This window comes from Calonectris borealis, chromosome 5 (genome assembly GCF_964195595.1).
Source record: "Calonectris borealis chromosome 5, bCalBor7.hap1.2, whole genome shotgun sequence".
Lineage (NCBI taxonomy): Eukaryota > Metazoa > Chordata > Aves > Procellariiformes > Procellariidae > Calonectris > Calonectris borealis.
Genome location: NC_134316.1, coordinates 9,236,637 through 9,263,294, shown reverse-complemented (window position 1 = coordinate 9,263,294; position 26,658 = coordinate 9,236,637). Strand labels below are relative to the sequence as shown.

General features: G+C 44.2%; 2 protein-coding genes across 17 annotated transcripts in view; one reads left to right on the top strand and one right to left on the bottom strand.

Moving 5' to 3' along the window:
* The window catches only part of BRF1 (BRF1 general transcription factor IIIB subunit), a 172,866-nt gene that overhangs the window by 67,046 nt on the left and 79,162 nt on the right, over nucleotides 1–26,658 (bottom strand). For all 15 annotated transcript variants that reach the window (XR_012673780.1, XM_075150913.1, XM_075150905.1 and 12 more), the window contains 6 exons: nucleotides 19,473–19,622; nucleotides 18,122–18,215; nucleotides 8,064–8,190; nucleotides 6,471–6,510; nucleotides 6,289–6,381; nucleotides 5,326–5,604 (listed from right to left, as the gene is read on the bottom strand). Coding sequence is in view for 14 of the 15 variants with exons in the window: in XM_075150905.1 (XP_075007006.1) it covers nucleotides 5,326–5,604; nucleotides 6,289–6,381; nucleotides 6,471–6,510; nucleotides 8,064–8,190; nucleotides 18,122–18,215; nucleotides 19,473–19,622 (783 nt within the window). In the remaining variant the exon portion in view is untranslated. The remainder of the gene's footprint in view (nucleotides 1–5,325; nucleotides 5,605–6,288; nucleotides 6,382–6,470; nucleotides 6,511–8,063; nucleotides 8,191–18,121; nucleotides 18,216–19,472; nucleotides 19,623–26,658) is intronic.
* BTBD6 (BTB domain containing 6) lies at nucleotides 22,791–26,180 on the top strand. 2 transcript variants are annotated; one of them, XM_075150921.1, is made up of 5 exons: nucleotides 22,793–23,287; nucleotides 23,535–23,829; nucleotides 24,075–24,165; nucleotides 24,444–24,562; nucleotides 24,788–26,180. In XM_075150921.1, the coding sequence occupies exons 2-5, from the start codon at nucleotides 23,624–23,626 to the stop codon at nucleotides 25,818–25,820; spliced, it is 1,449 nt and encodes a 482-aa protein (XP_075007022.1). In that variant the 5' UTR covers nucleotides 22,793–23,287; nucleotides 23,535–23,623; the 3' UTR covers nucleotides 25,821–26,180. The 2 variants fall into 2 exon arrangements, with proteins under 2 accessions (XP_075007021.1, XP_075007022.1); XM_075150920.1 differs by having other exon boundaries at nucleotides 22,791–23,829.

The following is a 26,658-nucleotide window of genomic DNA, read 5'->3' as shown; positions in this document are numbered from 1 at the left end:
TGCCAAATGTAGGCATATAGAGGTTAGATTAGAAAGATTAGCTTGTACCAAGGTTTTTATTGCTTAGGTCTCAAAATTGGGAAAGAGCTAGTCCTGCCACAGAAAATATTTTCAAAAGAGCAAACAGCACATGGAGGCAAAGATCAAACCCTCAAAGTTCTCCGAAGGCATCATCCAAGGAAGGTGGCACCACGCAGGTCACATGTGCCGCTTGTTTCCACGGCTGGGGCTTAAAAACACAAAAGCAATTGCACCATTGAAGCCAGAGCCAGAAGAGCAATCAGGATGGGGACATACATGCTTACACTGATGACCAAGTGTACTTTGCATATGTAACACAATTAGCGCTAAACTCAGCAGCTTTATGTCTCATGTATGCGGTAATTATGATTTAATAGGGCTTCAGAATGTTCTCTCTAATTACTGATTATATCTTTTTGTATACTTTTATATGCACATATACATTTATACATTTTCAAACAGTTGGCACTGATGTACTCAGAAAAAATCTGAGGAAGACAGGAGGATGCCAGAAGAAAACAGCACACAGAGGAGGTGAACACCCATCCATTGATGGAGCAGCAAGGGCAAGAGCGGTGAGCGTGCCCCCTGCCATGCAGCAATCCGGGCTGAGGCTCATGGATGGGGCGAACAACCCTCCTGGGCACACGCGCTGCCAACAGCCGTTCTCCAGCTGTTTGCAGCCTGTGGGCCCTTAAGCATCCTTCCACGGCAGCTTGGACCCTGCTAGAAATGTCACGTTTCTGCAAACTTCCCTGCCCGCAGCGCTGCTGGCACTGGTTGTCTGCTGCTGCCAAAAAAAGAAGTGGGATCATGCACGCATGCATTGTTCCTCGCTGGGTTAGGGAGCTGAGCCTGCTCACGTAGGGATCGGGCAAGCCCCAGGGCCAGGACAAAGTATGAAGTGGGAGCTGGCTGCTGGTAGGGTGAGGGGGATGAAATCTGGAGGAAAAGAGTAAGATCCTGGAGGATGAGCCCATCCCTGTCTCGTATAACTTCATCTTCAGCCACTTTTCATGTCCTCCTTGAGTAAGAAGTTGAAAAGCGCTGGTACGCAGGGACGACAACTACTCGATCAATGAACGCTGTCTGCATGGGGTCTTTAACACCCACAGAAATCAATGGCAACATCTTTCGACCTCAGCCCGTGTCAGAGTACGCCTGCAGCAGTAATGGAGGCATAAATACAAGGAGTAATAAATGAGCAAACTATTAATTATGAACAAGCACAGAACCTTTCTCATATTAGCAGTGAATGCAGTTAGCTGGGTGCCTAAACAAGCACAAGATGGTACATGCACGGTGACTGCTCACTGCAAAAGCCGCTTACTTTCATGAGGACGTGCAGGAGCGTGTTACCACCCACTTCACATACATTATTTGAAACTACTGCCCTAAGTGACTGCATGTGAATTTTGATTCAAAATAAAAACTAAATCAGGTCTCAAACAGTACCTAGATTATGAAGGGGAAGTTATATAAAGTCAGTTGGTAACTTACACCCTGTATTTTACCTTTATCTCTGTTATTATCAGATCTTCCTCACTTTTAGCCCTGGCCAGAATTAAGTTTATGACTTCTGATTTATGTGGCAAGAAGAGATGAACTGGAGGTGTACAGCCTAGCAGTGTGACATGGGAAGGACAGGGTGACAGCCAGCAAACATCAGAAGGCCAGAAACACCAAGAAAGATGATAAAATATTTGAAGTGGTATAAAAGGGACATAAAAATAAATTGCAAAGGGAAATTTTACACCAAAGAATGTTATTTCCTGAGAACAGAGTCCATGATACTGGACTGTGGCAGTCTCCTAAAGGAAAAGGTGCCCTGTATTGAGGAACTGCAGAATCAGAAAGAGCCCGTAGAGCATGGAGAGGATGCTGGGACGCTGCACAGCCAGGAAAACGGACAGACTGATGTACTCGATCTCCATCTCTGAAACTGAGATCTCACTATAAAGCACTTTCATCATGAAGAATAAGAAAGAAGCCGTTTGCAAGGACTCAAACAGATTTCAGCTTAAATGTCTCTGCAAATTAATACACTTTGTAGGAAAAAGACAGTCAAATGTAGTGTTTATTCTAAGCACTTTACTGCATCAGATTCATTAACCCGGTACCTTACATGCTCTCTTTGTAATGCAAATTTGCTAAAATACTACGCTTTCCATAAAACATTCATATAGATAAGCTCACACTGCTCAAACACCAATTGGAAGTGGAGCAAAAATACACTGAATTTTTCTTAATACTTGGGCTTTGCACCTAAGTCTTATCTGCATAAGCAGTTTGTGAGAAACCTTCTGCTGTTGCTGCAGCCACTATAGCACAAAGGTGGAAGATTTCGCAAAGCAGCTGATGTAGACAATTATAAACGGAATTACCACATGCAAAAGCCAAATGAAAAGACTTTGTAGAAGATACCTACAGCAGAGGTTTTCTGGAGGAAGAGAGATCATTACAGAGAGGAGAGGAGATGCCCTGCATTTAAAGACGCCAAACATTGCACATACTGCACCTGCTTGCTGAGTCCTACTTAATAGCCACCTGCCCATCCATGCAGTATATCACCACGAGGGTTGGCTGGGAATCCTCACCATGAAGCACCAGGCATGCCGTTTCCAACCGCTGCACTGACCGGACATAATACACCCATCCAACAACACGTGGAGGCCAGCAGGAGATACAAAATCATCCCAGCTAAGGTCTCCAGCCCAGCTTGACCCAGATGGTCCACACAGTGGAAGATGACTCAGGGTTGGAGAGCGCTGAGGGGAAGCTGGTTTATGACTTACACAGCTCTGGAGAAGGACCAAAACATCACCTTAAGGGTGCAATGTTATGATGACTCTCTGCCTTCTCCAACGGACTTAGGTGTTAGAACATGAAATACCATAGCAAACCTATGGCCAGCTGAGATTCACAATATAAATTGCACTACACTAAACTCAAACACACAGGATAAATTCAAGAAATTTTATGATCTTTCCCTCTTCCCTCCACAGGTACCAACTACTTTTGTTTCAAGATGATCTATAATTGTGCCATCTCAAATTAAATTCTGAGCAACTCTCTCATCCTATATTTAGTTTTGAAAACTGCCATTTCTTTTTGAGACTTGAAGAAGGGCCCAGAAACCTAGAAATCATCTGATTTTTATAACTATACCAGTTGGCCTGATAGAAGAAGATAATACTTCTAGGTACAAACCTTTCCCAGATTTCCCAGGGCTATGAGGCAGAACTCAAGACATCATCGCCTGAGGTGACAGAAACATTTACACTGTTTTTCATCCAGGTTCAGAGCTAAGATGCACAGGTGACCAACGGGAGGCGTCTTAACAAGAGGTTTTCTTTATTCTGTGTAATAACATGCCAACTGCAAGCCAGGTGTACTTCCCAGCCTGCTAGACCTGGTTCCCGATCATCCAAAACACATCGAGGCTCCGTTACGGCTCCTGAACCCAGGTCCTCAGGGGAGTGATGCACACGCACACCATGGTGCACCCACACCACGCAGGCACCACGTGGCAAGGGCTCGGAGACTGGGAACTGCACCCCAGCACGACTACCCCGCAGTACAGACATAACCGAAGTGAATCTGACTTAACATGAAACTTTTAAATGATTACAATAAATTAGCAGAGTCATTGCAGGAAAAAAAAAAAAAAGAAAAAAGTTTGGGGCGGGATCTACAATCAAAATAAAACCAAAACAATAATTTGGCATATGAGCTTCACAACATGTTAAGAAAATAAGTACTTGTTCAAACACCTGCAATGATTTCTCAGATGCATTAAAAGAGAATGAACATACTGAAACCTATTTGGTTTTGAAATTCAGTTCATTTGGCACATCCTCCACTTTTGAAAGAAAACAAACAGCAACTGCAGACAAGCCATAGCATGAGCAGCCATGCACTCTCCTGCCCACCTGCCTGAAGCCCAACTCGGAGCAACATACCTGGCTATACCAGCTTAGTTTCACCTTTAAACTCAGTCCTCAGCTTGTCCATTAAAATGGTCAATAGCAATGCCAGCTGAGAAACGCCCATCACTGGGAAATCATTTTTACAGGTCATTGGCTAGTCAGACAACAACAGCTTCTAGCCATTACTGACCTCTCTTCGACATGAACTGCTGATTTCCAGGAGAAAGACGAGCCACGAGCCATCCATTTTCTTAATCGTAATTAAAACAAAACCAAAACCACCGAACTGTTTCTATATGATATCGTTTGTACAAAACATAAACGTGCAATCATCCTGCTACGTTTCTGGGATGTGAACACTAACATAGTAAGAATCTGAATGCATTCAGTACATCTATTGAGGCAGGGAGTACCTTATTGTAAGTAGGTGCTGTTGAACAGAAATTAGCATCAGAACAGTATGGATAATAAAATGTTCTGCTGCATCGACCCCCCAGTAAGCTGACAAAATAAATTTGGACAAGTGTATCCTACGATGGAAAAATTAACTGCGATAAAGAATAAAATGCCCTTTAGATATGTTCAGTTCTCAGAGTCATTAAGATGCAAAAGGAATTTAAAAAAAGTCATCTCCATAAAGCTCAGGCACACATAAGAAAAAGCAAACAAATCTGCCTGGACGACTGGCTGTTTGCAGTAGTGTCTGCCTTAATGGCTCTGGCAAAATTGGCTTTCTTAGTTGATCAGTCCTGCTCCCACTCTATTATACTGAGCTATATGATACAGATAGATCTGGGAGTTTTAAGAAAAATGGAGCAAAATCACCAAAACACACACCAAAGTCCATATCAAAGAAAAAAGCATACAAGCAGTTATTTCCTCTTACAAACATACTAAATATTTGCCATTTGCAAAGATTCTCAATCAGAGAGACAGACTGCATCATGTTTGACTCCAGTAAAATGTCTCCTGAGAAAGTCTGCCTTGATCTAAAATTCTCACACTTGGGTTTTAATTCCCAGTCATAGTTACAGGAATCCGCTTCCTCCAATTTCCTAATTGAGACTACATGGCTTGAAATCAGCTATCATATGACTGCAAATCTACTTGACTAAGAGATACACATTCTCAGGCTTCAGAAAATAATTAGGCACTCCAGATTTTCCTGCAGCTTCCTGAGGAGCAGATGCCAACGACCAACATCAACAACCAGGCTGGTCTCATCCAGCCTCACAGCTCCTGTACCTCGATGTTAGAGTGTTTCACGGAATTGTTACTACAGTAACCATCAAGACACATGGAAATTACACAACAAACCCACAACTGGCTGCATGTGTCCAGCTTCCACTCTGAGCTGAACTGATCTCCTACTCACCAGGCTCTTGGTCCTTAGTGGATATGCACTCTTTTATGGACTCTGTTATGCCAAGACTAGCTGCAGTGGGGAGCGGGCCGAGCAAGGATTCCAGTGCAGGTGGTCTTACAAGAGCTTCATTTCCATTTTTGCATTCGCTATCTTCATTTTTTTTTACTCTGTCCTTCTCATGAAGTTCATTATAGAAGTCCTTGTTTAAGTGATTAGCAGCTGCTTCCAGTTCCTCATCTTCTGCTTCCTCCTCTCCAAGTACGCTAGAGGTATTATCTTCTATAGAATCTGTAAGGAAAAAAAAAAACCAACCAACAGATCACTGCATACCATCTGTTACAGAAACTAAATACATAAAGAGGTGCTCACTTAAAGAATAAAAATCTTTAGAGGAAATCTGTAGAAGAAATACACAATATTTTAGTACAATGTATGAATACATGGAGTTTCCAGATGCTCTTCAAATTCATTACCTTGGCTATTAAAATGTATTTTTGTGAATACAGTCATCATTTAAAATAGAAGTATTGTGTTATCAAACTATGGCAGGTAAAAGGGCTTTGCAAGAGAAGCCAGCTACTTAGTGGTATAATAGCCCGTTCAACCAGCACAAAGCCCTTCCGTATCGCTTAGTCAGCCGGGGGTTTCGGTGACAGAAGGGTCTAGATACTGCTCCACTGCACTTTCAGTGATGAAAAGGAACATTCTCAGGTGCCAGTGCCAAGCTTATACTGCACCAGGAAAGAAAAACAACTGAAATCATTAATGAACTATCATTGTAATGAACAATGTAGTTGAAGACTGATATTTGAACCAACTAATTGGCAGAGAGAACCCCAACACAATAGAGGTCTTGTACTACGCAAGCATATACATGATCACATTTATCACAATAAAGTTCACACACTTAAGACTGCCTGCAGGATCTGAACCCGTTATTATTTAAGTAGCCACAACTCTTTCTAGACTTACCATCTTTAGTGAAATTTGCAAATACGCCTTTTGCTTTCGGTCTACTGTTTTCTAACTCAATCTCTATTTCATCTTGATAGCTCGATATTTCACCTGTGGTGTTGAAATAAAAATAAAACTCAGCAATCACTGATGTCACTTTGAACAAATGAGTGATATGTTACACTAAACACAACTGATACCTTCAAAATCCTCCAGCTTTTTTGATAATGCCTTCTCAAGCTGAAACGAAAATAAACAAAATAAACGTGAAATTACTAAAAAAAAACAACTTTGTACTGTTTGTGAACTGTATATAGAGACACAGAATCATAGGTTATTTTAAAAGCAATAAGCAGGTTTTGAATCCCAACTCAAATTACTTTACAGTGTCAGACAGGTAAGACAGACAAGTTTCAAAATACTGACCGATTTCAAATGTTATCTCACCCATCTCTATACTTCCAAAGGAACCTTCACTCTGGCAAGCTGCAAATAAAAGGCCCCATTCTTCAGAAGCCAAGACTCTATGACTGTGCCTGTAGATGTGAGCAAGCGCAAGGACAGCGCTGAAATTGCGCTGCCTGGGCCAGACACAGCACGCAGGCGACGGCAGAGTGAAGTACTGACCTACAGCACCCGGCAGGCTCTTGAGAACATCACAAACACACCTACAGACCTTTAATGATAGCATATTTAGAATAGAAAAACAAAAACCCTGGAAAACTAATAATGTAAGAGTTGGTTAAAATGGTAGTAAAATCTTCTCCTCTGGTGCCAGCTTTAGTTCATGCTTTGTAAAGAAATTAAGCCACATGAGAACTAATCTCTGTGGAAGCAGGTGCTGTACCACACAAAAAACCAGCAGTCTCGTTAAAGCAATTGGGTTATTGTTTTCATATGTGTTTAAAAAAAAAATTATACTTAATAGTACTTCTCCTGACCATGGGTATCACCTTAAAAAACCTGCAGTTTCTGATCCAATTACAAAGCTTACACCTTTGCAACCCTGATCCTTGCTAACCAGGGTGGAAGAGTGCATACAGCCCATAGAAGAGAAGTGCAGACATTAGGACAGCTACTCAAGACCTCCATGCCACAAGCTCAGCTTAACTTGTCACATGAGAGCCTCCAGTTTTGTAAGGACAAAAAGATTTGATGCTTTGGTAAAAGGTCAGGGCCCAAGAAGGGAAAAACACATGCAGCAGGAAAGCAAGCATAAAGGAGGTAACAGTCCTTACTATAACTTAATACAGCTTGCAAACGGGGGAGCATCTGGACAGAGTGTGCTGAGCCCTCATCTACAATACAGCAGTCGCAGGCTAAGCAGCAAACACTGGTATCCTGCAAAACATGGAAGCTCAGCTGGTGCTCGTTTCCGTGGCCACCCAGACGTCCTGATCCGCACTAACAAGCGCAGCGACTCTCTGCTTCCTGCAGAGGCTGGCTAAGACATACTTCGATCCCTCATCACGGGATGTTTAAAGCTACATTTGAAGCTACGTATCTGAAAGAGCACATCTGTCTGGAGGAGGGAGCAAAAATGATATAGGAGAAAAACAATTTTTTTTTTAACTGAGAAGCTGTCCCTTTGCCAGTAAAACAAAAAAATATCCTTTAGTTAATGGGTATCATATGCACTAATGCTCACCCTTCTCTCAAGAACCTCAAAATAAACGTAACTAACTCTTATCAAAGGCTGGTCAGTTAGGATTTAGTATTAACTGATTCAAAAAGGAATATACAGAGGGAGGAGAGAGGAGAGAAATACAGAGAGCATCTGATTCAGTATTCACCTGCTGTATCTTCAATTTTTTTTGACCAGCTGTAAACGAAGGAGGATCACATTCTTCTTCCAAGTCAATCTTCATAAACTCGTCTATGGTGAGCTGACTTGTTGGTGTATCTTCAAACTCTGTCAACCTACCAAAGCATACAATACATTACCATAACAACTTTAAGAACTTCTTTAAAAGTAACAAAATTTGTCAAACTGCAAAGTTACAGAATAAACACATAATCTGTAGAAACTCTGGCTCAAATGCAGAATACATTAAACTGAAGTGGTGCTAATTGTTTCATCTGCTGCAAAGAGAGTATCTTCTCATATCACAAATTAGCTTTCGATCTACTAGAGTATGTAACACACACTTTTTTTGATGAACAAAGACTGAACAGAAATACCACAGCCACTACGGTCCATTAAGCATAGACTGATAAAACTGCCACGAGAAATACAGCTCATTCCTCCTGTCTTGTTGTTTTTGTTATCAACAACAAAAAAACAGATTCCCAAACTAAAGTATCTGCCATCATAGTTCAGGAGCACGCTCAAAAATATTCCTGATATGTTAGCATGATTAATTTATGCAAAGCAAATGTTAAAGTAACATATCTTCAGCAGACTGGAAGAGGGACAAGAAGTAATCTTCCCAGGACACACAGAACCAGTAGTAAAATAAAGGGATCGTCTGCACATTGCACAGATGGAATAGATGAATGCATATAATTTTACAATAATATACTTTGTATTTGTTTAATGTTTGCATTTTAGAAGCTCCTACCTATGTGAGAGATGGGACTAGCTCCATGGGGAACTGCCATGACAGCAGCTGAATCTTTCAAAGGAACTGAATCTTAACTGAGACCATGTTGTCATAACTTCATCCACAAATTTCAGCATTTTATACAGGTGGTTGAGAATAAGCACATCCATTTTACAGATGGAGAAAGCGAGACAAAAGGTTAAGTACAAAGCCAGGTCAGGAAATGTCTGGCAGAATGCCTTTCTGACAGAAAGTGCCCTTTTAATAATATCAACATTTTCCATGGGAAAACGGCAATGATGGGTCTGCAGCTGCTTCACTGGAATATTCCCATCTTCCAGAGGAAGCAAAGCTGACAACAGCTTCCATCTGCAAAGTTAGGAAACTAAAAACAGTGATTCAGTACTCCCAGCACAAGACGTTCAGCATTTCTCCCCCCCAAACCGTTGTCGTTTTCTCTTTTACCTCTGATTGCAACAAAACTCCTTCCGAAGAAGGAATTTTCTCTAGCACAGAAATTTGGGTTTCCAAACAACTCCAGGGTCAAAGCCAAGAAAATAGGGCCACACCCTGTCCCAATATCCTTATCAGTACCTGTATTTCTTTTTTTATAAACTGAGGAGCAAGACAAGACAGCCCATACAAAGGGACGTAACATGCCGTAACTTTAGGACACTTTGCCTGCAGGCACCCTGCTCCTGGAGCACAGTCCGCCCGCCACGCGCAGCATCTCGTGCCGTGAAATGCGCAGGGAGAGCCGGGCAGCTCTACATAAAACCAACAGCAAGCAGCACGCTGAGCCCACGCACAGCTATGCCTGCCAGAATTAGTGCTGCTGAGGAGAAGAAAGCCTCTGAAACCTAGTCTTGCTTCTGGAGTGCAGGCATCTCCACGAAGCCTCAAATTAGCCATCTATTTGAGAGTGACTGACAGCCCAAAACTTCCCCTCAGAGTACCAGGGACCAGCTCCCTCCTCCTCCCTTTCAGATCAAATTGGAAAGGAGAGGAGGAAGCTGTTGGCAGCAGCAGCACCCAGCTTTTAATTAACAGACTAGAAATCTTTCTCAGTGTTAACGGGCTTCCAGCATGCATTACCCACCTTCCAGAAGAGAGCCTCATCTATCAGGCTAGAGGGAAAACCTGGCTAGGGCACTGTTATTATTATTTTAATTCAGGATTCACTTAATGCCAAACCCATGTATCATTTTAAGAGCATGGATCTTCCCAGTCACCATCATCAAACTACAGGCATCCATCTCTCCACGTACGAATCACGCACTCACAGGCAGTTCCACTTCAGCAAGACTTTTCCTCCCAAACAGCCTCGCCTACTTAAAATGTTATTCTCCTCCCACTGTAAAAAGCCAACATGCACTTTGGCAAAGATGCCCAGTTTGTTTATCCCACGCTCCAAGTTTGAGATGAGCAGCCAGACCCGGAGCCCAGCCAAAACAGCAACACCTCCAGGGTGAGGAGCAACATAGAAAACAGCAGTAGTAGCAAAACCAGTCGCTCATGAAGCAAGGTTGGAGATGAGATGACCATGCTTGGGTTTCAGCACTTAACCCCGTGTACGTCTCCTTGAGGACACTTGAGGTTCCATCTGTCCCTCTCCTTGTCCACTGTGTCGTGTGACTTGCATCACGTACCCTGCACCCGCCAGACATTAGCCCATTAGCCCACAGGTGAGCCAACGTGCCGGCGGCTGGCACGAGCTTCGCCTTAAGCGCCAGCTTTAGCCCTGAGCTGAAACGGCCGCACGGGTCTCTCCTAAGACCTTCAGTGCATCTGCACTAGGACAGGGCAGAGCTACGCCTGTTTGCTGGTGGTGCTACCAAGGAGCTCAAACCCACAGCACAGCATGGTTCAACCATCCGACCTGGCCACCAGTGTCCAGTCCCATGCCAATGCCCTCCTCTTCCTCAGTCCTGATCCAAGCCAAACGGGACGAGGGCTGACCACCTGGCAGTGACGGCTGCTAGCGTGACAGTGTAGGCACAGCCCGGTGGCAAGCCCAAATTTAGAGTGGCACGTTATTTCTTCATTTCTCGCCGGTCTTAACCACAAGGCATTAGCCTCCCTCTCGAAATGAAGAGCCATCCCTGATGGTCAGGATCACAGCTTGAGCACCATCTCTGTGGGAGAGCGAGCTGTTCACTCAACATTTTCTCCTCTAACTTGATATAAATAAATACCTGTGTTTGCCAACCACTTGCCTGCCTCAACATTTTACATTGGCTGATATCCTGTCTACATATTTTTAAACATTTCTTTAATTTTATCCAGTGTTTGGACACATGCCACCAAGGCAACAAACCGATGCACGCAGCCGTCTACACTGCATGAAACAAGGTAACATTAGTTTGGCAGCTAAGAAAAACTGACGCAATCTTAATTATAAGCACAATAATTTCAGGGGCGAGGGAGTGCCCTCATGAAAAAAAAAAAATAGCTACGGGCTATTTTTTACGTTCCACATAAAAATGGTATCCAAGTTCATTTTGCACTTCTGTTAATCTAAAGAAATCTAATAGAAGTTGCCATTTCAAGTTACGCACAGAAGGAGGAAAATAAACAGATATACAAATTAAGATATTATTTCCTTGGCATGGATTCAAAAGGGCTGTAAAAATTGAAATTTGGCAGACAAGTATTTTCTATTTATAGTCGAAGCAGAGGCAACCACTACAGCTCAGGCTAGGATTCAACTTCCAGTATAAACCCTCCTCTTACAGTTTCTCGCAGCAAACTTTCAAGCAAATTCCTTTGAGAGAAAAGTTTTTCCAGAGCTTGGTGTCATCTGCCCCTAACCCCAACTCTTTTTTTCAAAGAAAAATTTCCACGGCTTTTGTTCCATCTGTTTACGGACAAAACCACACCCCGTCTTCCTATAAAGCACTTTCGTGCACAAAACAGTAAACCGGTTCTGTTCACACTTAATTTAGCTCCCAATAAGGGAAAATGGGTCACTCGTTTTGAAGTTACAAGCAATGTTTTTTTCACTTTGTTTTGTTTCAGGGATACCATCCAGTCAAGACTTATGAATCCAGTCTACGGATAAGGAAAAGAGACTCCTGTGGGCAGCTAGCTGCTCGGTTTTAATGTTTAATTGAAATTCTGTGGTGGGGGGGTGTGACAAAGCAGGTAAAAGAACAAGGTCTTCTGGAGTCCAACTCACAAATGCTTCAGGAGTCCAAGTTCAAAGTCCAAGAGGTACTTCTAAGCAGAGACCATTTAGGAAAAGCCACGGTGTCCTCCTACGTATACACAGTCAGCACCTAGCTCTAGAAAGCAGGCAGCATAAAGCAGAGGTATCTTGTGCTGGACCTCCATACAGAAGGGCAAACAAATTGTAACTTCAGAGACAACTGTGAATGTGAAATTCAGCCTGAGCAGCCAGCCTTTAAGTCACCTGTTGTGAGAGGTCTTTTTAAAGTACTTAAAATATTTTATTAGTGGATTAAAAAAAGTACTAAGCTGAACATTGGCATATTGTTAGCAGAAATACATGAAAAAAATTTATTCCAAGATAAGCTGGTGGTGGTAATTAAATTCCCCTAATTTTTCCCAAATTAACAATATAATTAAAACCCTAAGTAATAACTTACATGATATCTACATAATCTTAATTGTCATATCAATTACATATATTCTAGTAAGAGATCAGCTGATTTGACAACTCCAATATTTGCAAACTCTGGAAAAATAAGGGATTTACTTTTGTATCTTAGTGAAGTACCAAAATATTGCAGTATATCCCCACTGTTTTAACTTAACGTTCACCAGTGCTGCCTACCACTCTAAACCCGTGCACTCACTCATAGGAGAGAAGTTCAGAATTCGCACTGATGCAGCAAACCATCACTATTTTTTATACTACAAATTTAACAGTCTATTGCGTCATTTTTCTCTCGTAATTTTTTTCCAAGCCATGCAATGTTTATGCATGAACTATTTATGGAAGTATGTAAACACATACCCTAAAAGCGATACTTAATAGAGAACATGTATCAGAAATAGTTATTATATGCTTCCTACACGACATAAAAAAAAGTTTTCCAGTATCCACCAGTATGTAAATTAAGAGAAGCACAATCTCCTTGTATGTAATCATTGTACGTATATATAATTTTACATGTACTTGCAGCAATATAAAAAAGGTATTTTTAAAGCCTGTATGAATGAGTATCTCATTACTAAAGGTAAGGACAAAATCAGAGGCGATCCAGTTACTGTGATTTTACAACTTACAACTTATCGCCTGAGCTGTGCTAAATTAGTCTGTCTGTGTTCCCGGCCCAATGCAACTGTAAAGAGAAATATTTTCACTTAAACAACTTCCATGGTGTACTACATTAATACATTTCACCTCTTTTTGCGATGGACTAAGAGCATACACACACAGTCATTTACTGCAAATTAATTGGTGACTGATAATTTATGGTGCTCATTTGCTGGCAACTCTCTGTCATTTTTCTAAGTATTAAAGAATGGGTACCTTGAAAGATTTATTGTACTAAATAAAAGCACCCTTTAGAATAGTTGCTTCTACTTGCTCACACAGAGCAAAACAGAAATTTAAAATTATCACAAATTTGTTAGCATAAATTTTAAAGCCCTGATTCTGCGAACACTTACACATGCCGTTAACTCAGGTTAACATTTGTGCACAAGGTCAGCCCACCAATAATCCCACCGACAGATCTCCCTGGCCATCCCAGAAGTCCACCACTCTAAACCACCTGGAATTTTTTGTTCTTGTTTTTTTTCCCCCTGATTCAAGTGTTCACACCATGCTAATGAAACAAAATGCTTCAGCATTCCTTAAAATTTTGTTTCATTAGCACGGTTCCTCCACTGTGGTCTGTCAAAAACACTCTATGATCTCCTGGAAAAGAAAAATAGTGTGCTGCTTAATTTCTTAGCAGCCGCTCAGATGAAGAAAGTCAAACACAGAGAAAACTGTTTACAAGATCTAAGCCCGAGTTAGTGCTAGTAAGTTAACTATTGTATCAAAAGTAACAGACACCAAATAATTTTGAAATTACATTTTTTAAGTTAAGTATGAAGTACTAAAATATATTAGGAATCTAATTAATGTATTAGCTTACTAGCTATATAGAAGCTGGATTTATAAAAAGGAACATTGCCTGTGAAATTGGATTCCTCAAAAATAAACCCTTTTTTCATTAAAACAGACAATCCAACTTACAAAGGTATGGAATACCAACCCGCGTGGATCAAGTTGTATTTTACTTGCTATACTGGAAAGATTTCTAGAAATCATCAATAAGCCACTTGAAATTATGGAGACATAAAGTACTTCTCAATTTACTTTCTTAGCTTACCACAACAGTGGCCAGTGAAGGAGCTCCACGGCTGCTTATCTGAGATCAGAGCTGACACCACCACGAGCTCCTTTACATGAAGTAACTTGCCCAGTTTTCTGAAAGCTTCTCTCCATACTGCACTTCAACCAAGAGCACTTAGACAACTCTGACGTACTGAGCATCCTCTACCTTTCTCCATGCTCAAATACTTTAGGTGAACAGCTCTCACTTAATTCATCAGACACCTTTCACAGGATTTTAGCACGGCTTTACTTGGATCGCAGCCGAACACAGACTTCTTTGCGCCTTTCCCTTCAGTCCTGGCCTTGATTTGGCTTTGGTGTTTTGGAAAACATAACTTCACAGCCACCTCGCAGCCACAAGTGTCCTTGTTACCTTCTCCTTCCATCCTGACTCCAGACTCACGTATCAACCTGCTCCTCACCCTGCCTGCGCTCGCAGAAGCCTACCCGGCTTGAGACTGCACTGGGAGCTTGGACATGAAGTTTCTGTGAGCTATATATTGCAGAAATGAAAATATGAAAAAGCTGCAGACAATACATTTATCTCTATGTATGAATCTTTAATTTTTCCAGAAAATTACCAACGCAGTCATTGAAAGAGCTATAGCTGGGTCCCCAGGATATGAGCAAAGGACCCCATTTATGAAAGTCCCTGCAGCATCTCCACCCAGCCTGGTAAATGGAGCTCCTTCATACAAGTCTTGTCCTCCTTCGCCAAAAACGTTGTGAGAGAAAAAATTCACCCCAAAAATGAGCGCCTCAAACCCATTCTGGCCTTTCATTCCAACTCCTTCTAAATGAAGCTTTACTTCTGAAGTTCATCACAAATAGGTTTTTTAACAGATAGTACTTTATGGAACTGAGAAGAAATATTTTTTATGTAAAAAGCAGCTCAATTTAAAGATAAAGAGAGTAAGCCAAAGTAGTAAAACGCAAATGTTAACAAGGATAAGCTGATTTTTTTATCTCTATTGAAGAAGTGCCTAAGATCTTCAAACGTAAGGGCTACACAGTATTAGATAATGCACAATGGACAAATACCACAAAAATTATTCTCACTGCAGATAAGACAGAATTTAGTATGCAGAGAAAGTATGCAATAGGTGAATAAACAGAGAAGGGGCCGAGTACGTAAAGGTTAAAAGCAGCGAAGACAGGTGCATTGAACACAGGCACAAATGTGAGGATTAAACTAAATAAAAGGGTTGGGTTTATTAAAAGTTAATGTCTGCTATCTCCACAGATGATTACACAGAAAATAACAATTTGACTAATTAGTTAGTATTTGTACAGTACTTTGAATATATAAAGTGATATATAAGTTAATATCATTTCAATTAGACTGGAAATGAGATAGAATTATCAGTGCATTTATTAATATTTAATATGTTCACTTTCAGCAACAGCAACAAGTTTTACAGTTTAATTGTGTGCTTCAAAACATAAAGCTAGAAGACCCTGTGAAGTAACTACAAAGTTTTCTTATCAAGATCCTACCAAAACCCCACACATATTAAAAATAAACACACATTGGTTTTTAACCAAACAGATGGTTAAATTAAGAATTCTTGATTTGCGGATGACTGACAGGATCCATGGGCCATGCTTTGTTGCTTTTTCCTTCCAAAACACGTTCCCTTTACAATCAGATCATTCATTTTTATGACCTGAAGGTACATCACGTTTTTGTGAACCTCCTCCTAAGAGCTACTCCTCCGGTACACGGCGGTGAAAGAGGCGATAGACTACAGGCATGTAGGGCTTGGTGCTCTCCAGCTGATGGACAACAGGGTGATCTAATCGCCTTTTGCACAGTCACATCAGCTGCATTGCACAGCATCAGAAATAGTGCCCTTCTTAGGGAGGGGCTGCCACCCCTTGCTGAGGGTCTTCCTGAAACAGGAAGCCACGCAGGGCTTTCTTAAAAAGCATCACTCCCGCATCCTCAGCCAAGCCACTGGTCAACTCAGCCCTGTCCCCCCCAGACTGCTGGGCAGCCTCCGCAGGGCACCGGGAGAAGGCACCTTATGTCGGTGTCGCCCCTTCCCTTGCAGATTTCTGCCATGGAAATCCATCGCCACCAAAAGCAAATCCAGCTTCCAATAGTCTGTGCTTCCCCAGGAGCCCTGTAGCCAACTGGGAGCTAAATCAAACCACACAGCAGAATGTGCAGGTTGGTCGTTTCAGCATTATCTGGACTCCTGTTTGGTTTCACTTCAAGAGCTGTCAGGGCAAAGCCATCAGCAGCAAGTGTAGCATCCAACGCCATCCATTAACGAGCATTCACCCAACTACGCGCAACACTTTCACAATGCACAAAGCAGCAGTAGCTATTTACAAACTAGAGTAACTATAGCAATAATTAAAAGGAAATAAAACTGTACATCAAACTGAGAAGCAAAAAAATTTTTAAGAATGTGAAACAAGTGCTTATTAATTTAGACAACTTCTACCTGATGGCATTTTGAGTGGAATTCGTGAAAGAAGAGGAAAAAAACTGGAGTGCAGAAAGAGTTATTCAAAGGTATTTTTTTTATTTGCCTTCGTTAAATACTATATAACGTGCTCTTATTTGAAAAACATCAATCAAATTTATAGATTCGTGATAAATACAGTTGTAATTATAGCTGCCTGAAAATAATTCAGCTGTCACGTTTACCCTGTCAAAGTAAATAACGCTGTCATTTTAGTTGATGTGTGTGACTTGAGTAAACATTTCAAAGCATGAATTCTGAAGTAAGATTTCTTCACTTGAAACAATTGCTCAAATTAATTTCCCTTCCAACTCTAATTTATTATGCTTATTTTCTTAGTAAGAACGAACTCTTTAACTATTTAACCAAGGCATCTTGAAGTAGATTGTGGGTGCATAAATCATTAATCATACAAAAAGCACATTAAACCACATGACCTGTCAACCAGAGAAAGAAAGTGGCATTTGTACTGCTCCACCCTTATTGTTGTTGCACCTCCAAATTTATCCCTGTACCACCCATGCATGGTAGGGAGCTGGTATCATTCCTGTTCCACAAACGAAGATCTGGGGCAAAAACATTTTTTACAATTAAGAAGTGAATATTACTAACAAGTATTAGCCTTGGCTGGATGTGCTTAAGCTGGTCTCAGCGAAGTGGAGAGAAAGAGAGACAGCAGGGGAGTTTTCTAAAGACAAACCTTGGTAGAACAAACTTCAGAATTTATTGGTGGTACAAAAATTTCCAACTGGGGGCAACAGAAAGCATGGTATTTCACCGTTAGGTCATTTTTTACTGAACCTATAGGGAAAGAAAATGTTACAACTTTTCAAAACTAAAATGAGGGAAACTGGGTGACTGCTTACTTCATCAAAATATAGAAAATGCTACCACATCTTTAAAAAAAAAAACATGCCAAAGGTACTTGGGAAATTCCCACTTTCAGGCTCACGTTCTGCTGATAATTCCACTTCTGACCCCTTCAGTGCACTTATCATTAGACTTACTGCACTGTCTTCTATTTATTAGCAGTGCAATGCTATCAAAAATGAACATTTCAGCAAAATATTTTGAAAAGTTCTGTTCAGTAACAGCTAAAGGACATGACTTTTCAGCACTGTATTTTGGATTAATGAAGAAAAAAAAATCCCACAGTACCTCCTCAGCTTTGAGAATCAATCATTTCTTCTGAGGACATGACAACACTCTTAACATTTCTGACCCAACATTTTTTTGCCTTCAACTCTTCACCTGTTAAATGGGCACAGTGCTCCTCACCATCTTTGCTAAGCATTTGAGGCCCTACATAAGAGGCAGGTGTTAGTACTTAAAAATGACCAGCTGAAACATGTTGTACTCATTTTATTCTTGGCACTTCTGAAAAGGAAAAGAACCTGGTTTTCTCTGATATACATTCATTTTGGACTACACCACTTTTCAGTACTGTAAACGAAAGATAAAAGCAATAAAACTGCACTGACCTTTTCCTTAATGTAGACTCACAAACCTTGACCACCCTGATGACCTCTTTAACAGTACGTCGGAAATCATGCATTCTTGCTGCCACTAGCAGAGCTAGAGAATAAGCAGGGAAAGTCAATGTCAAAAAGAGGAAAATTTCCTGAAGAAAAGCAGAAAACAGTCAGATAACTATAAGACCCTCTATACAGCTAGATAACTAGTACTGGCTGCATTTACATTAATGTGTTGATTCAGAGCACTAACTCTGTTTTGAAGCATCACCCCCACTCATCGTGCCGTGGCTCAGTGCGCAGAACAGTTTTAAGCATGCAAAAGTGATTCCTTTCAGAGGAAACTAAACCAGAACTCCACTTCAAGTATGTGTTTAAAGTGCTCCAGTTCCTAATGGCAGCATCAGGGGCTGAACTAACAACTGGTCCTTCAAACAACGTATGGCACAGACATTTTGGCCAGGGAACCAAACTAAACCCAGCCCACAGCACACCACATGAATTGCGTGGATGGATGTAGGGGACTCAGCACCACCCGCTTCAACCTATTGATCCATGTCTGTTGAATGAAATCACTTGCTCATGTGGATATAGTCTATGTAGCGAATCAAAGACCAGGCTGGTCTCCCACAGAGCCTATACTCAGTTTTTTAGCAATGTGCAATAAGCAAGTACTATTAACAAAAAGGAGCTAGAAATTTCAAGAAGAAGATTGCATAGTCCTGGGTTCCCTGAGGTTTGAGCACTATTTGTCATGCCAGCATGCACATGTAAGATCTTTCAAATAAATAAAGCGCATACATGAACTCTGTGACTATCTACACTCTTTGTTACTCTGACCTCACTGGCTGGTACTGGCTACCTTTTAACCTAGCCCTCCCAAACTGGTAGGTTTTTTGTAAGCATCACGACAGCGATGGATCTTGGAAAAAGATGAAGAATGAGAGGAAAATGATTTCACAGAACAGGTCAAAGAGGGCATTTCTTGCATAAGACTCTATGTAAAGATACAAATCAAAGTGCTTGCACTAATGGTGTCATTTTAGCTGACAAAAAAACCTTTTAGCAGCTAGAGCTTGCAGAGAGTGGGGGTGAGAAGAGCACCAGAAAGGAGGTTAAAAAATCCAAAACGTAAGATAGAAAGGATCTGAGCAAGCAAGGTAGGAGCAAGGGCAAAAATGAAGTTTGACTTTTAGAAACTATTTTGATGAAGACCTATATAATTTGTAGGTGCCTGACAACACAAAACCCAGAGAACATGGTGTCACCGAGGAAATGAGAAAGTCCTCGTGTTCCCAACTCCCAGACTCTCCCGTCCAACCCGCTGCAGGGGAAGCGATACACCCAGTGTCTGACATACCTGCTCCGCAGAGCCCGGAGGGCCGGCGGCCGGTGTGCATCCAGTCCCGCTTCATTCTCTGCAATAGCCTGAGAGCTGTCATGGACACCTCATGGTTCTTATCCCCAAACTCAAGCATGTGTGCAAAACGAGGAATATATAAACACGGATCTGCAAGAGAAAGTAATAAAATTATTTCTAATCCTAACCTTTGATTTAGGAAACGCAGCACTTGAGCAGCAGTACTGCGGGGCTGTTGTGGTTGGCTTACTTCACGTCTCAGCAAACAATACGGACTGTGCTGCTGGGCTAGATCCTCTGATCACTAAGCTTTAGAAGCACCTTTTTAGTTAAGCTAAAACAAAATCCTTTCTTGCTTTATAGACAAGAGACCTTTAAAGCACTGCACAAAGGTTTTCTTACATGCTTTTCAGGGGCCAAGCCTGCACATGCTGACTCTGACATGTGAGCAGTGTTACTGGTCTCAGTGAAATTATGGACAAAGCTAGGCATTTGCAAAAGCTTTTGCATAATGAGGACATAACTTAGACCCAAAACTTCTAACATCTCCTGCAAAGTAACAAATAAGCTAACTTGCACGTCTCGTCTCACACCTACCTACAAACTAAGCTTCGAAAAAAATTCATTTGCTTAAAATCCCATGTCCCTAACAAAAGTCTACTTACACTCGAAAGTTAATTCAAGCTCCTTCTCGGACTCATATTCCACCAATACAAAACGCTGTTTATTGCGGATACTGAGGCATACTCCCCATCACCATAAATTGCTAGAATCCAATTAACGTCAACAGCGCTATGACAATTTACATCAGCCACGGATCTGCCTCCAGATGTATAAACTTATTTCAAGTGTTGGTGTTATCAGCTTCAAACTAACCGAAATATGTCAGTACGGATTGTGCTTTGCCTAAACCAATTTATAATTTATCAAACAATCTTGTAAAAGCTACACTTAACACATGTTTACTCTTATTTGAGGTATCAATTTCTCATTTCCTGCCAGGCTTTTATCACTTGACCGAAAATCCATGATGTACGGTAAATTGTTAACTATTAGTCTCAACTCAATTTCCTTTGCTGATCCCCTATGTGGGCACTTAAACTGATAAAGATGAAAATTCAGCTCGAAACACTGGAACAATCTTACAGATTTACAATTAATCAAAGCAGTCTCATTTAGCACCAAGTTCTAACAATGATGCCCTGTTGCTATCCATAATTACGAAGATCACACCGTAGGTGATTACGCCTGTCAGCCCTGCAGAAGCATGTAAATGAAATCATTTATCAAGCAAAAACTTCCAAACACATCTCCCTCAAAACTGAAGAAATGCCGGAGTGCAGTCACCTCTTAAACATGACCCTGAAAATCAGAAGTTTAGGAAAGATTAACTGATCCCCATGATTCTTAAGGGCAGTTGTTCTGTATTTCCAAGTATGATTTTATAAAACTGTACTCAACAGAAATGACCAATTCCAAAATACAACAACAAAAAAAACCACCTTTCTGAAGTGACAGCCTGGGATTCAACAGACATTTAAACCTTGCTCTTCGCCCTGCAGAAATGCATGCGATGTTACAAATCAACGCCCGGTTTGCTTTCCCATCTCTTCTTATCCCAGGAGGGCCCACCTTCAGCTCCTCCGGCCGCTGGAGCAGAGCAGAGAGAGGCAATTCACAGCTTTCTTTTCAGAGCTGAGTTTCGGGAGCATTTACACATTTGCATTGTAGCTGTTCAGACACTTCTGCTGGCATTCGTGCCCACAGGTCATTTGACAAAACATTGCACATCGTTAATTTAAATTCTGAAGCTACCAAAGAGCCAGAAAACGAGTACGGGGGTTGGTTTTAAGTGCAAAGCCTTAAAGAGGCCATAAATGGCTAGAATGCAATACTACCAATACATAAATTGAAGGCAGGGCCAAGGTTAACATAAACATGTCCCACATGGATGCAAACATTTCAAAAAAATAAAAAAATTTTTTTTTAAAAGTTGTAAACCCCGAACGCCTTTAATGCTTTCACGTGTACGAAACAAGCACCGACGCACCAAGGGTGCCCTGCTCCCAGGCGAGTCCCCTTTGCCTTCAGGGAGACCCCTAGGACCGAAACCCTCGCACACGAGCGCGCAAGGTCACGCGGGGCAAAACCCGCTGGCTTTCCGGGATGGGGGCTGCAGGGGCCATGAAGCAGATAGCAAGAAAAACATCATTTTACTTTTAAAAAAAGAAGCAGCAGTCTTTCTGAAGACTTTCCCTTCTCTCCCTATTCCAGTGGCGACGTGGGACTCGGACTTTTGGAAGCACCTAGATGCCCCATAGTCGTTAACAGGAAAAAAATAATTCCTAGGAAACTGCTTAAAACAGCGACTTCCCCACCGAAACAGATAACCGAGACGGCAGGGCCGGGGAGAGGAGCCGGAGCCGTGCCCCGCCGCCAGCCCACCCCCCGGGAACGGGCACGGAGAGCGCGGCCGAGGGGGGGTCAGTCCCCGCTGAAACACCCGCGGAAGGCGGGAGGGGGACCCAGGCCGGGAGGGCCCGCGCAACGGGGCCACGGTGACTTCGGGGCTGCAAAAACAGGGGAGGGAAAAAACCCTGCAGCGTCCCTTGACTTAAATAATTCCGCCCCGGCCGTGCCCCCAGCCCCTGCAGCCGCCCCGGGCGCCGGCCCCGGCGGGGCAGCGCGGCGGCCCGGCCCCCCCCGCGGAGCTGCGCGGCGACGGCGGGGGAGCGGGGCGGTAGCGGGGCGGTGCGCGGCGCGGCGGCGCCCCCGCCCGGGCCGGCCGGGAAGGGCGGTGCGCGCCCGGGGCCGCCCGCCCCGCTCCGCCCGGCCGCGGGAGCCCCCAGGCCCCACGGCGGGGCCGGTCTCCCGTGTCCCCCCCCCCGCGCTTGTTGCCGCTGCGGTAATCCGGAGGGGGACCGAACGGCGCAGGGACCGCGGGGCTTCCTCCCGGTGCCCGCTGGGCGCGGCGGGGGCCGCGCGGCGGGGCTCGGCGCTGCGCACGTACACGCAGCCCCCGTGCCGGTGCCCGGCGCCGCGGCCGCAGCGCCCCCGGGCGGGCGCGGGGGGCGCACACCGGGGCGCGCGGAAGACCGACACACGGCGGGGCGGGGGGCGGCTCCCCCCGCCGCGCCCCGGCGCTCCCCATTGGCGCGGGCGGCCGTGACGCGCGGCGCGGCGGCTGCCTATTAGGGCGGGAGGCGGAGGCAGGGCCCGGCAGAGCCGCGCCGAGCCCAGCCGCGCAGCGCCGCATCCCGCCGCCGCGAGGGGAGCGCCGCGGGCAGCGCCGCCCGCCCGCCGCCGAGGAGCCGGGGCGCCCCGCGGCCAGCAGCGCCCCCGACGCGGGCGGGAGCAGCGCGGAGGAGCAGCGCCGTGTGGCGGCGGCCGTCGCGGGGAGAGGAGGAAAGTTGGTGCGAGCGGCGGCGGGGCCGCCCGGGAGCGGGACTGCGGAGAGCCGCCGCCTCGCCTCGGCCCGGCCCGGCGCGGCCGCCGCGGATGTGCCCCCGCCGGGCGGGGAAGGACGGAGCGGAGCGCGGTCGCTGGCAGCGGGGATCGGGCGGCTGGCTGCGCTTCACCCTCGCCGGGCTGCTGCACTCGGAGGATCTGTGGATTGACTCTCACTCCTGACCCACCGCCTCGGCTGGATTTGCGGGGTTTTGTTGCTGGATTTTGGCTTTTTTTTTCTTTTTTTTTCGTTTATATTTTTCTCTCCTCTTTCCTCGGGGGAAGGAACTGCCTGCCAGCCCCGCTCGGGTTCCCCACTGCAATCGTGGCAGTGCCGTGGAGGCTGGGACCCCCCGCTTCAAGCCAAGGTGAGCGCTGGCACTGATCCGAGACAGCATCATCCCTTTCCCCCCGGAAAGGTGCGTCGGGCTGGCAACCAACGAGCGCGCACACACCAAAAAATAAAAAAGCCGCCCTGCATCTAGAAGCGTACCAAATATCCAGATAGTGGGACTCGCATTTGGGATTTATTAGTTCTCTTGCTCATGCCACTGCCCCATGGTTGCCTCAATGGCAGGATCATGAAGTGTTTGACTTTTTTTCTTCTGCTTCCAGAGACCTTAAAGAAGTCCAAAAAGAGCGTGAGGTCAAACGGCAAGGTGCCAGGATGCTATGAGATAGTGCCCCTGTCCCTGAAGAAGAAGATGGCTGCAGAACTTTTCCCTGCCAGCACCAACACCAATATCGCGAACAGTAACGCTGCCGCCGCCACCGCTGCCAACAGCAAGAAGAACGCCCTGCAGCTCCAGCAGAGCGCCCAGCCGCCCCCGCCGCCCCAGCTCCAAAACCTCAACAACAACAACTTGGAGAGCGCCAACTGGCAATCCTTCCACCCCACGCTGCGGGAGAGGTAAGGGCCAGGCCCCGCCGGACCCTCCCCGGGCGGGCGGGAGAGGTGTCCGGCCCGGCCCCGCGCACCTGCGCCAAGGGCAGGCGTCAGGGCTGGGCCGCCTCGGCGAGGGCGGCCCGGGACGGGATGGACCCGCGGGGGACGCCGGCGGGAGGCTCGGGCGGCTGCGTGCCGGCGGGGCTGGGGCACCAGGTCAGGGGCTGCCCGCGGCTAACGGGGCTTCTCCCCCCTCCCCTCGCCTGCAGGAACGCGCTGATGTTCAATAACGAACTCATGGCTGACGTTCACTTCATCGTGGGCCCACCGGGGGCATCCAAGAAAGTTCCTGCCCATAAGGTTTGTGCAGATAATTTTTGCCTTTTTGATACAGCTGTGCATATCGCCTTCTCCCCCTGCCTCACAACTAGGTTCCTTTTTTTTTTTTCCCCTAATTACGACTCTCGTCTAATCCCAGAAGTAATTCATGTACACTGCAATTAAAGGGAACCGTCTAAGGCAGTCTTTTGCCTCCGCTGTAGCTTTTAACTTTCCCTAAGTGTAGCTCTTACCGAAAGCCAGCATGCTCAGCTATTACCGATACGTATTACTGAGGCTTCTCTCTCTTTATTTTCCAGTATGTTTTGGCAGTTGGTAGCTCTGTCTTCTATGCTATGTTTTATGGCGATCTCGCAGAGGTCAAATCTGAAATCCATATACCAGATGTGGAACCTGCAGCCTTTCTAATCCTATTAAAGTAAGTGGCCACTACAAGTCTACTAATTATGTGGACAGACTCAAAGTAGCTTATAAAATATACATCTCCTAATTGGTGTTGTGCAATACGCACTTATTACTGTTTACTTAATGTGCTGACAAATACTGAATGTCAGATTCACTGCCAGCAAAGATGACTATAGATCAATCTTTCATGGCCTACGTATTTTTTTTTCCCTAAGAAACTATTTTTTTTCCCATCTAGATACATGTATAGTGATGAAATAGACCTGGAAGCTGACACGGTTCTGGCTACGCTGTATGCTGCCAAGAAGTACATCGTGCCGGCCCTAGCAAAGGCTTGCGTCAATTTTCTGGAGACCAGTTTAGAAGCGAAGAACGCTTGTGTCCTGCTGTCTCAGAGCAGGCTCTTTGAGGAGCCAGAGCTGACGCAGCGCTGCTGGGAAGTGATTGATGCTCAAGCAGAAATGGCACTGAAGTCAGAGGGCTTCTGTGAGATAGATCAACAAACACTAGAGATCATTGTAACCCGGGAGGCGCTCAACACCAAGGAAGTGGTAGTTTTCGAGGCTGTTCTCAACTGGGCAGAGGCTGAATGCAAAAGGCAAGGGCTGCCGGTTACGCCGCGCAACAAGAGGAATGTATTGGGAAAAGCTTTGTACTTGGTGCGGATTCCAACCATGACTTTGGAAGAGTTTGCCAATGGAGCTGCCCAGTCTGACATCCTCACCCTTGAAGAAACTCACAACATATTCCTATGGTACACGGCTGCGAATAAACCCAAACTAGAGTTTCCGCTGACAAAAAGAAAAGGACTTGTACCGCAGCGATGCCATCGGTTTCAGTCATCTGCATATCGCAGCAATCAGTGGAGGTACCGAGGGCGGTGTGACAGTATTCAGTTTGCTGTAGACAAACGGATATTTATAGCAGGACTGGGATTGTATGGGTCAAGCTGTGGCAAAGCTGAATACAGCGTCAAAATTGAACTGAAGCGCTTAGGAGTTGTCCTTGCTCAAAATCTGACAAAGTTTACCTCTGATGGCTCCAGTAACACTTTCTCTGTGTGGTTTGAACACCCTGTGCAGGTTGAGCAAGACACGTTTTACAATGTAAGTGCTATTCTTGACGGTAACGAACTCAGTTACTTTGGGCAAGAGGGAATGACTGAAGTGCAGTGTGGGAAAGTGACATTCCAGTTCCAGTGCTCCTCGGACAGTACTAATGGAACCGGAGTACAAGGAGGACAAATACCTGAGCTCATTTTCTATGCATGATGCATTTCACCTTGACTGTATTCCAGTACTGCAATGATGCACATTAAGGGATTTTTTTCAATTTTACTACGAACTCTGCAGCAGTATGGAATGTTATGCTACTTACCTATCTGCTAAATCAGGCTATACAAATAAGTGAAGGAATGCTCTTGACTTTAATCTTATTTTATTTATTCATAAGCTATTTGACTTAATTATTAAGACTGCAACAAGCAGAAAAATGTTAAATTTCGCACGTACTGTGCATTTATTTTGTATATAGATAACTAACTTGCAGACTGCAGCTGACTTAAACAGAATGTTCTAAACTAGAGCAGTTTATGAATCTGTGAAATATAAAACATTTTTACTTGCCCTAAATCCTGTGTACTTGATCATTGCTGATCTTATGGCTTGTGTCTGTTAATTCATCTACTGTACAGTTAACAGGGGTGATGATAATACCGTAGTCTATCCCCTGTGTGCATCTCCACAGGGCATTAGCTATCGCTGCAAATATGAAGGTTCCCTTGCTTGGTAACTGAGACTTGTCTATCAGCATCCTTTATTTTCCTTCACAAAAAAGGGAGCTGACATAGGTGGAAGCTCAGGGTTTTTTGTGTGCTGCCTAAGCTGAAGAGAGACAAACCATGAGCATAATCAAAGTTGATCAAAATCATCCTGTGGTTATATCTGAAAGCCTCTAATGCCCATTCACACACATCACCTGCGTTAACCTCCACAGCCTGCCCAGCAAACAGCAACACTGACATTTGCACCTGTCCAACTGCACCCACTTGAATGCCCAGAGTCAAGACATACACATGAAGCTTAATGCAGTAACAGGCTTTATCACAGA

Bases quoted from the DNA above. Each gene is read 5' to 3' on its own strand.
- BTBD6 (XM_075150920.1), top strand. From the start codon at position 23,465: ATGCCACTGCCCCATGGTTGCCTCAATGGCAGGATCATGAAGTGTTTG. The intron at 24,166-24,443 runs GTTTGTGCAGAT...TTTATTTTCCAG, and splicing joins AGAAAGTTCCTGCCCATAAG to TATGTTTTGGCAGTTGGTAG. The intron at 24,563-24,787 runs GTAAGTGGCCAC...TTTCCCATCTAG, and splicing joins GCCTTTCTAATCCTATTAAA to ATACATGTATAGTGATGAAA.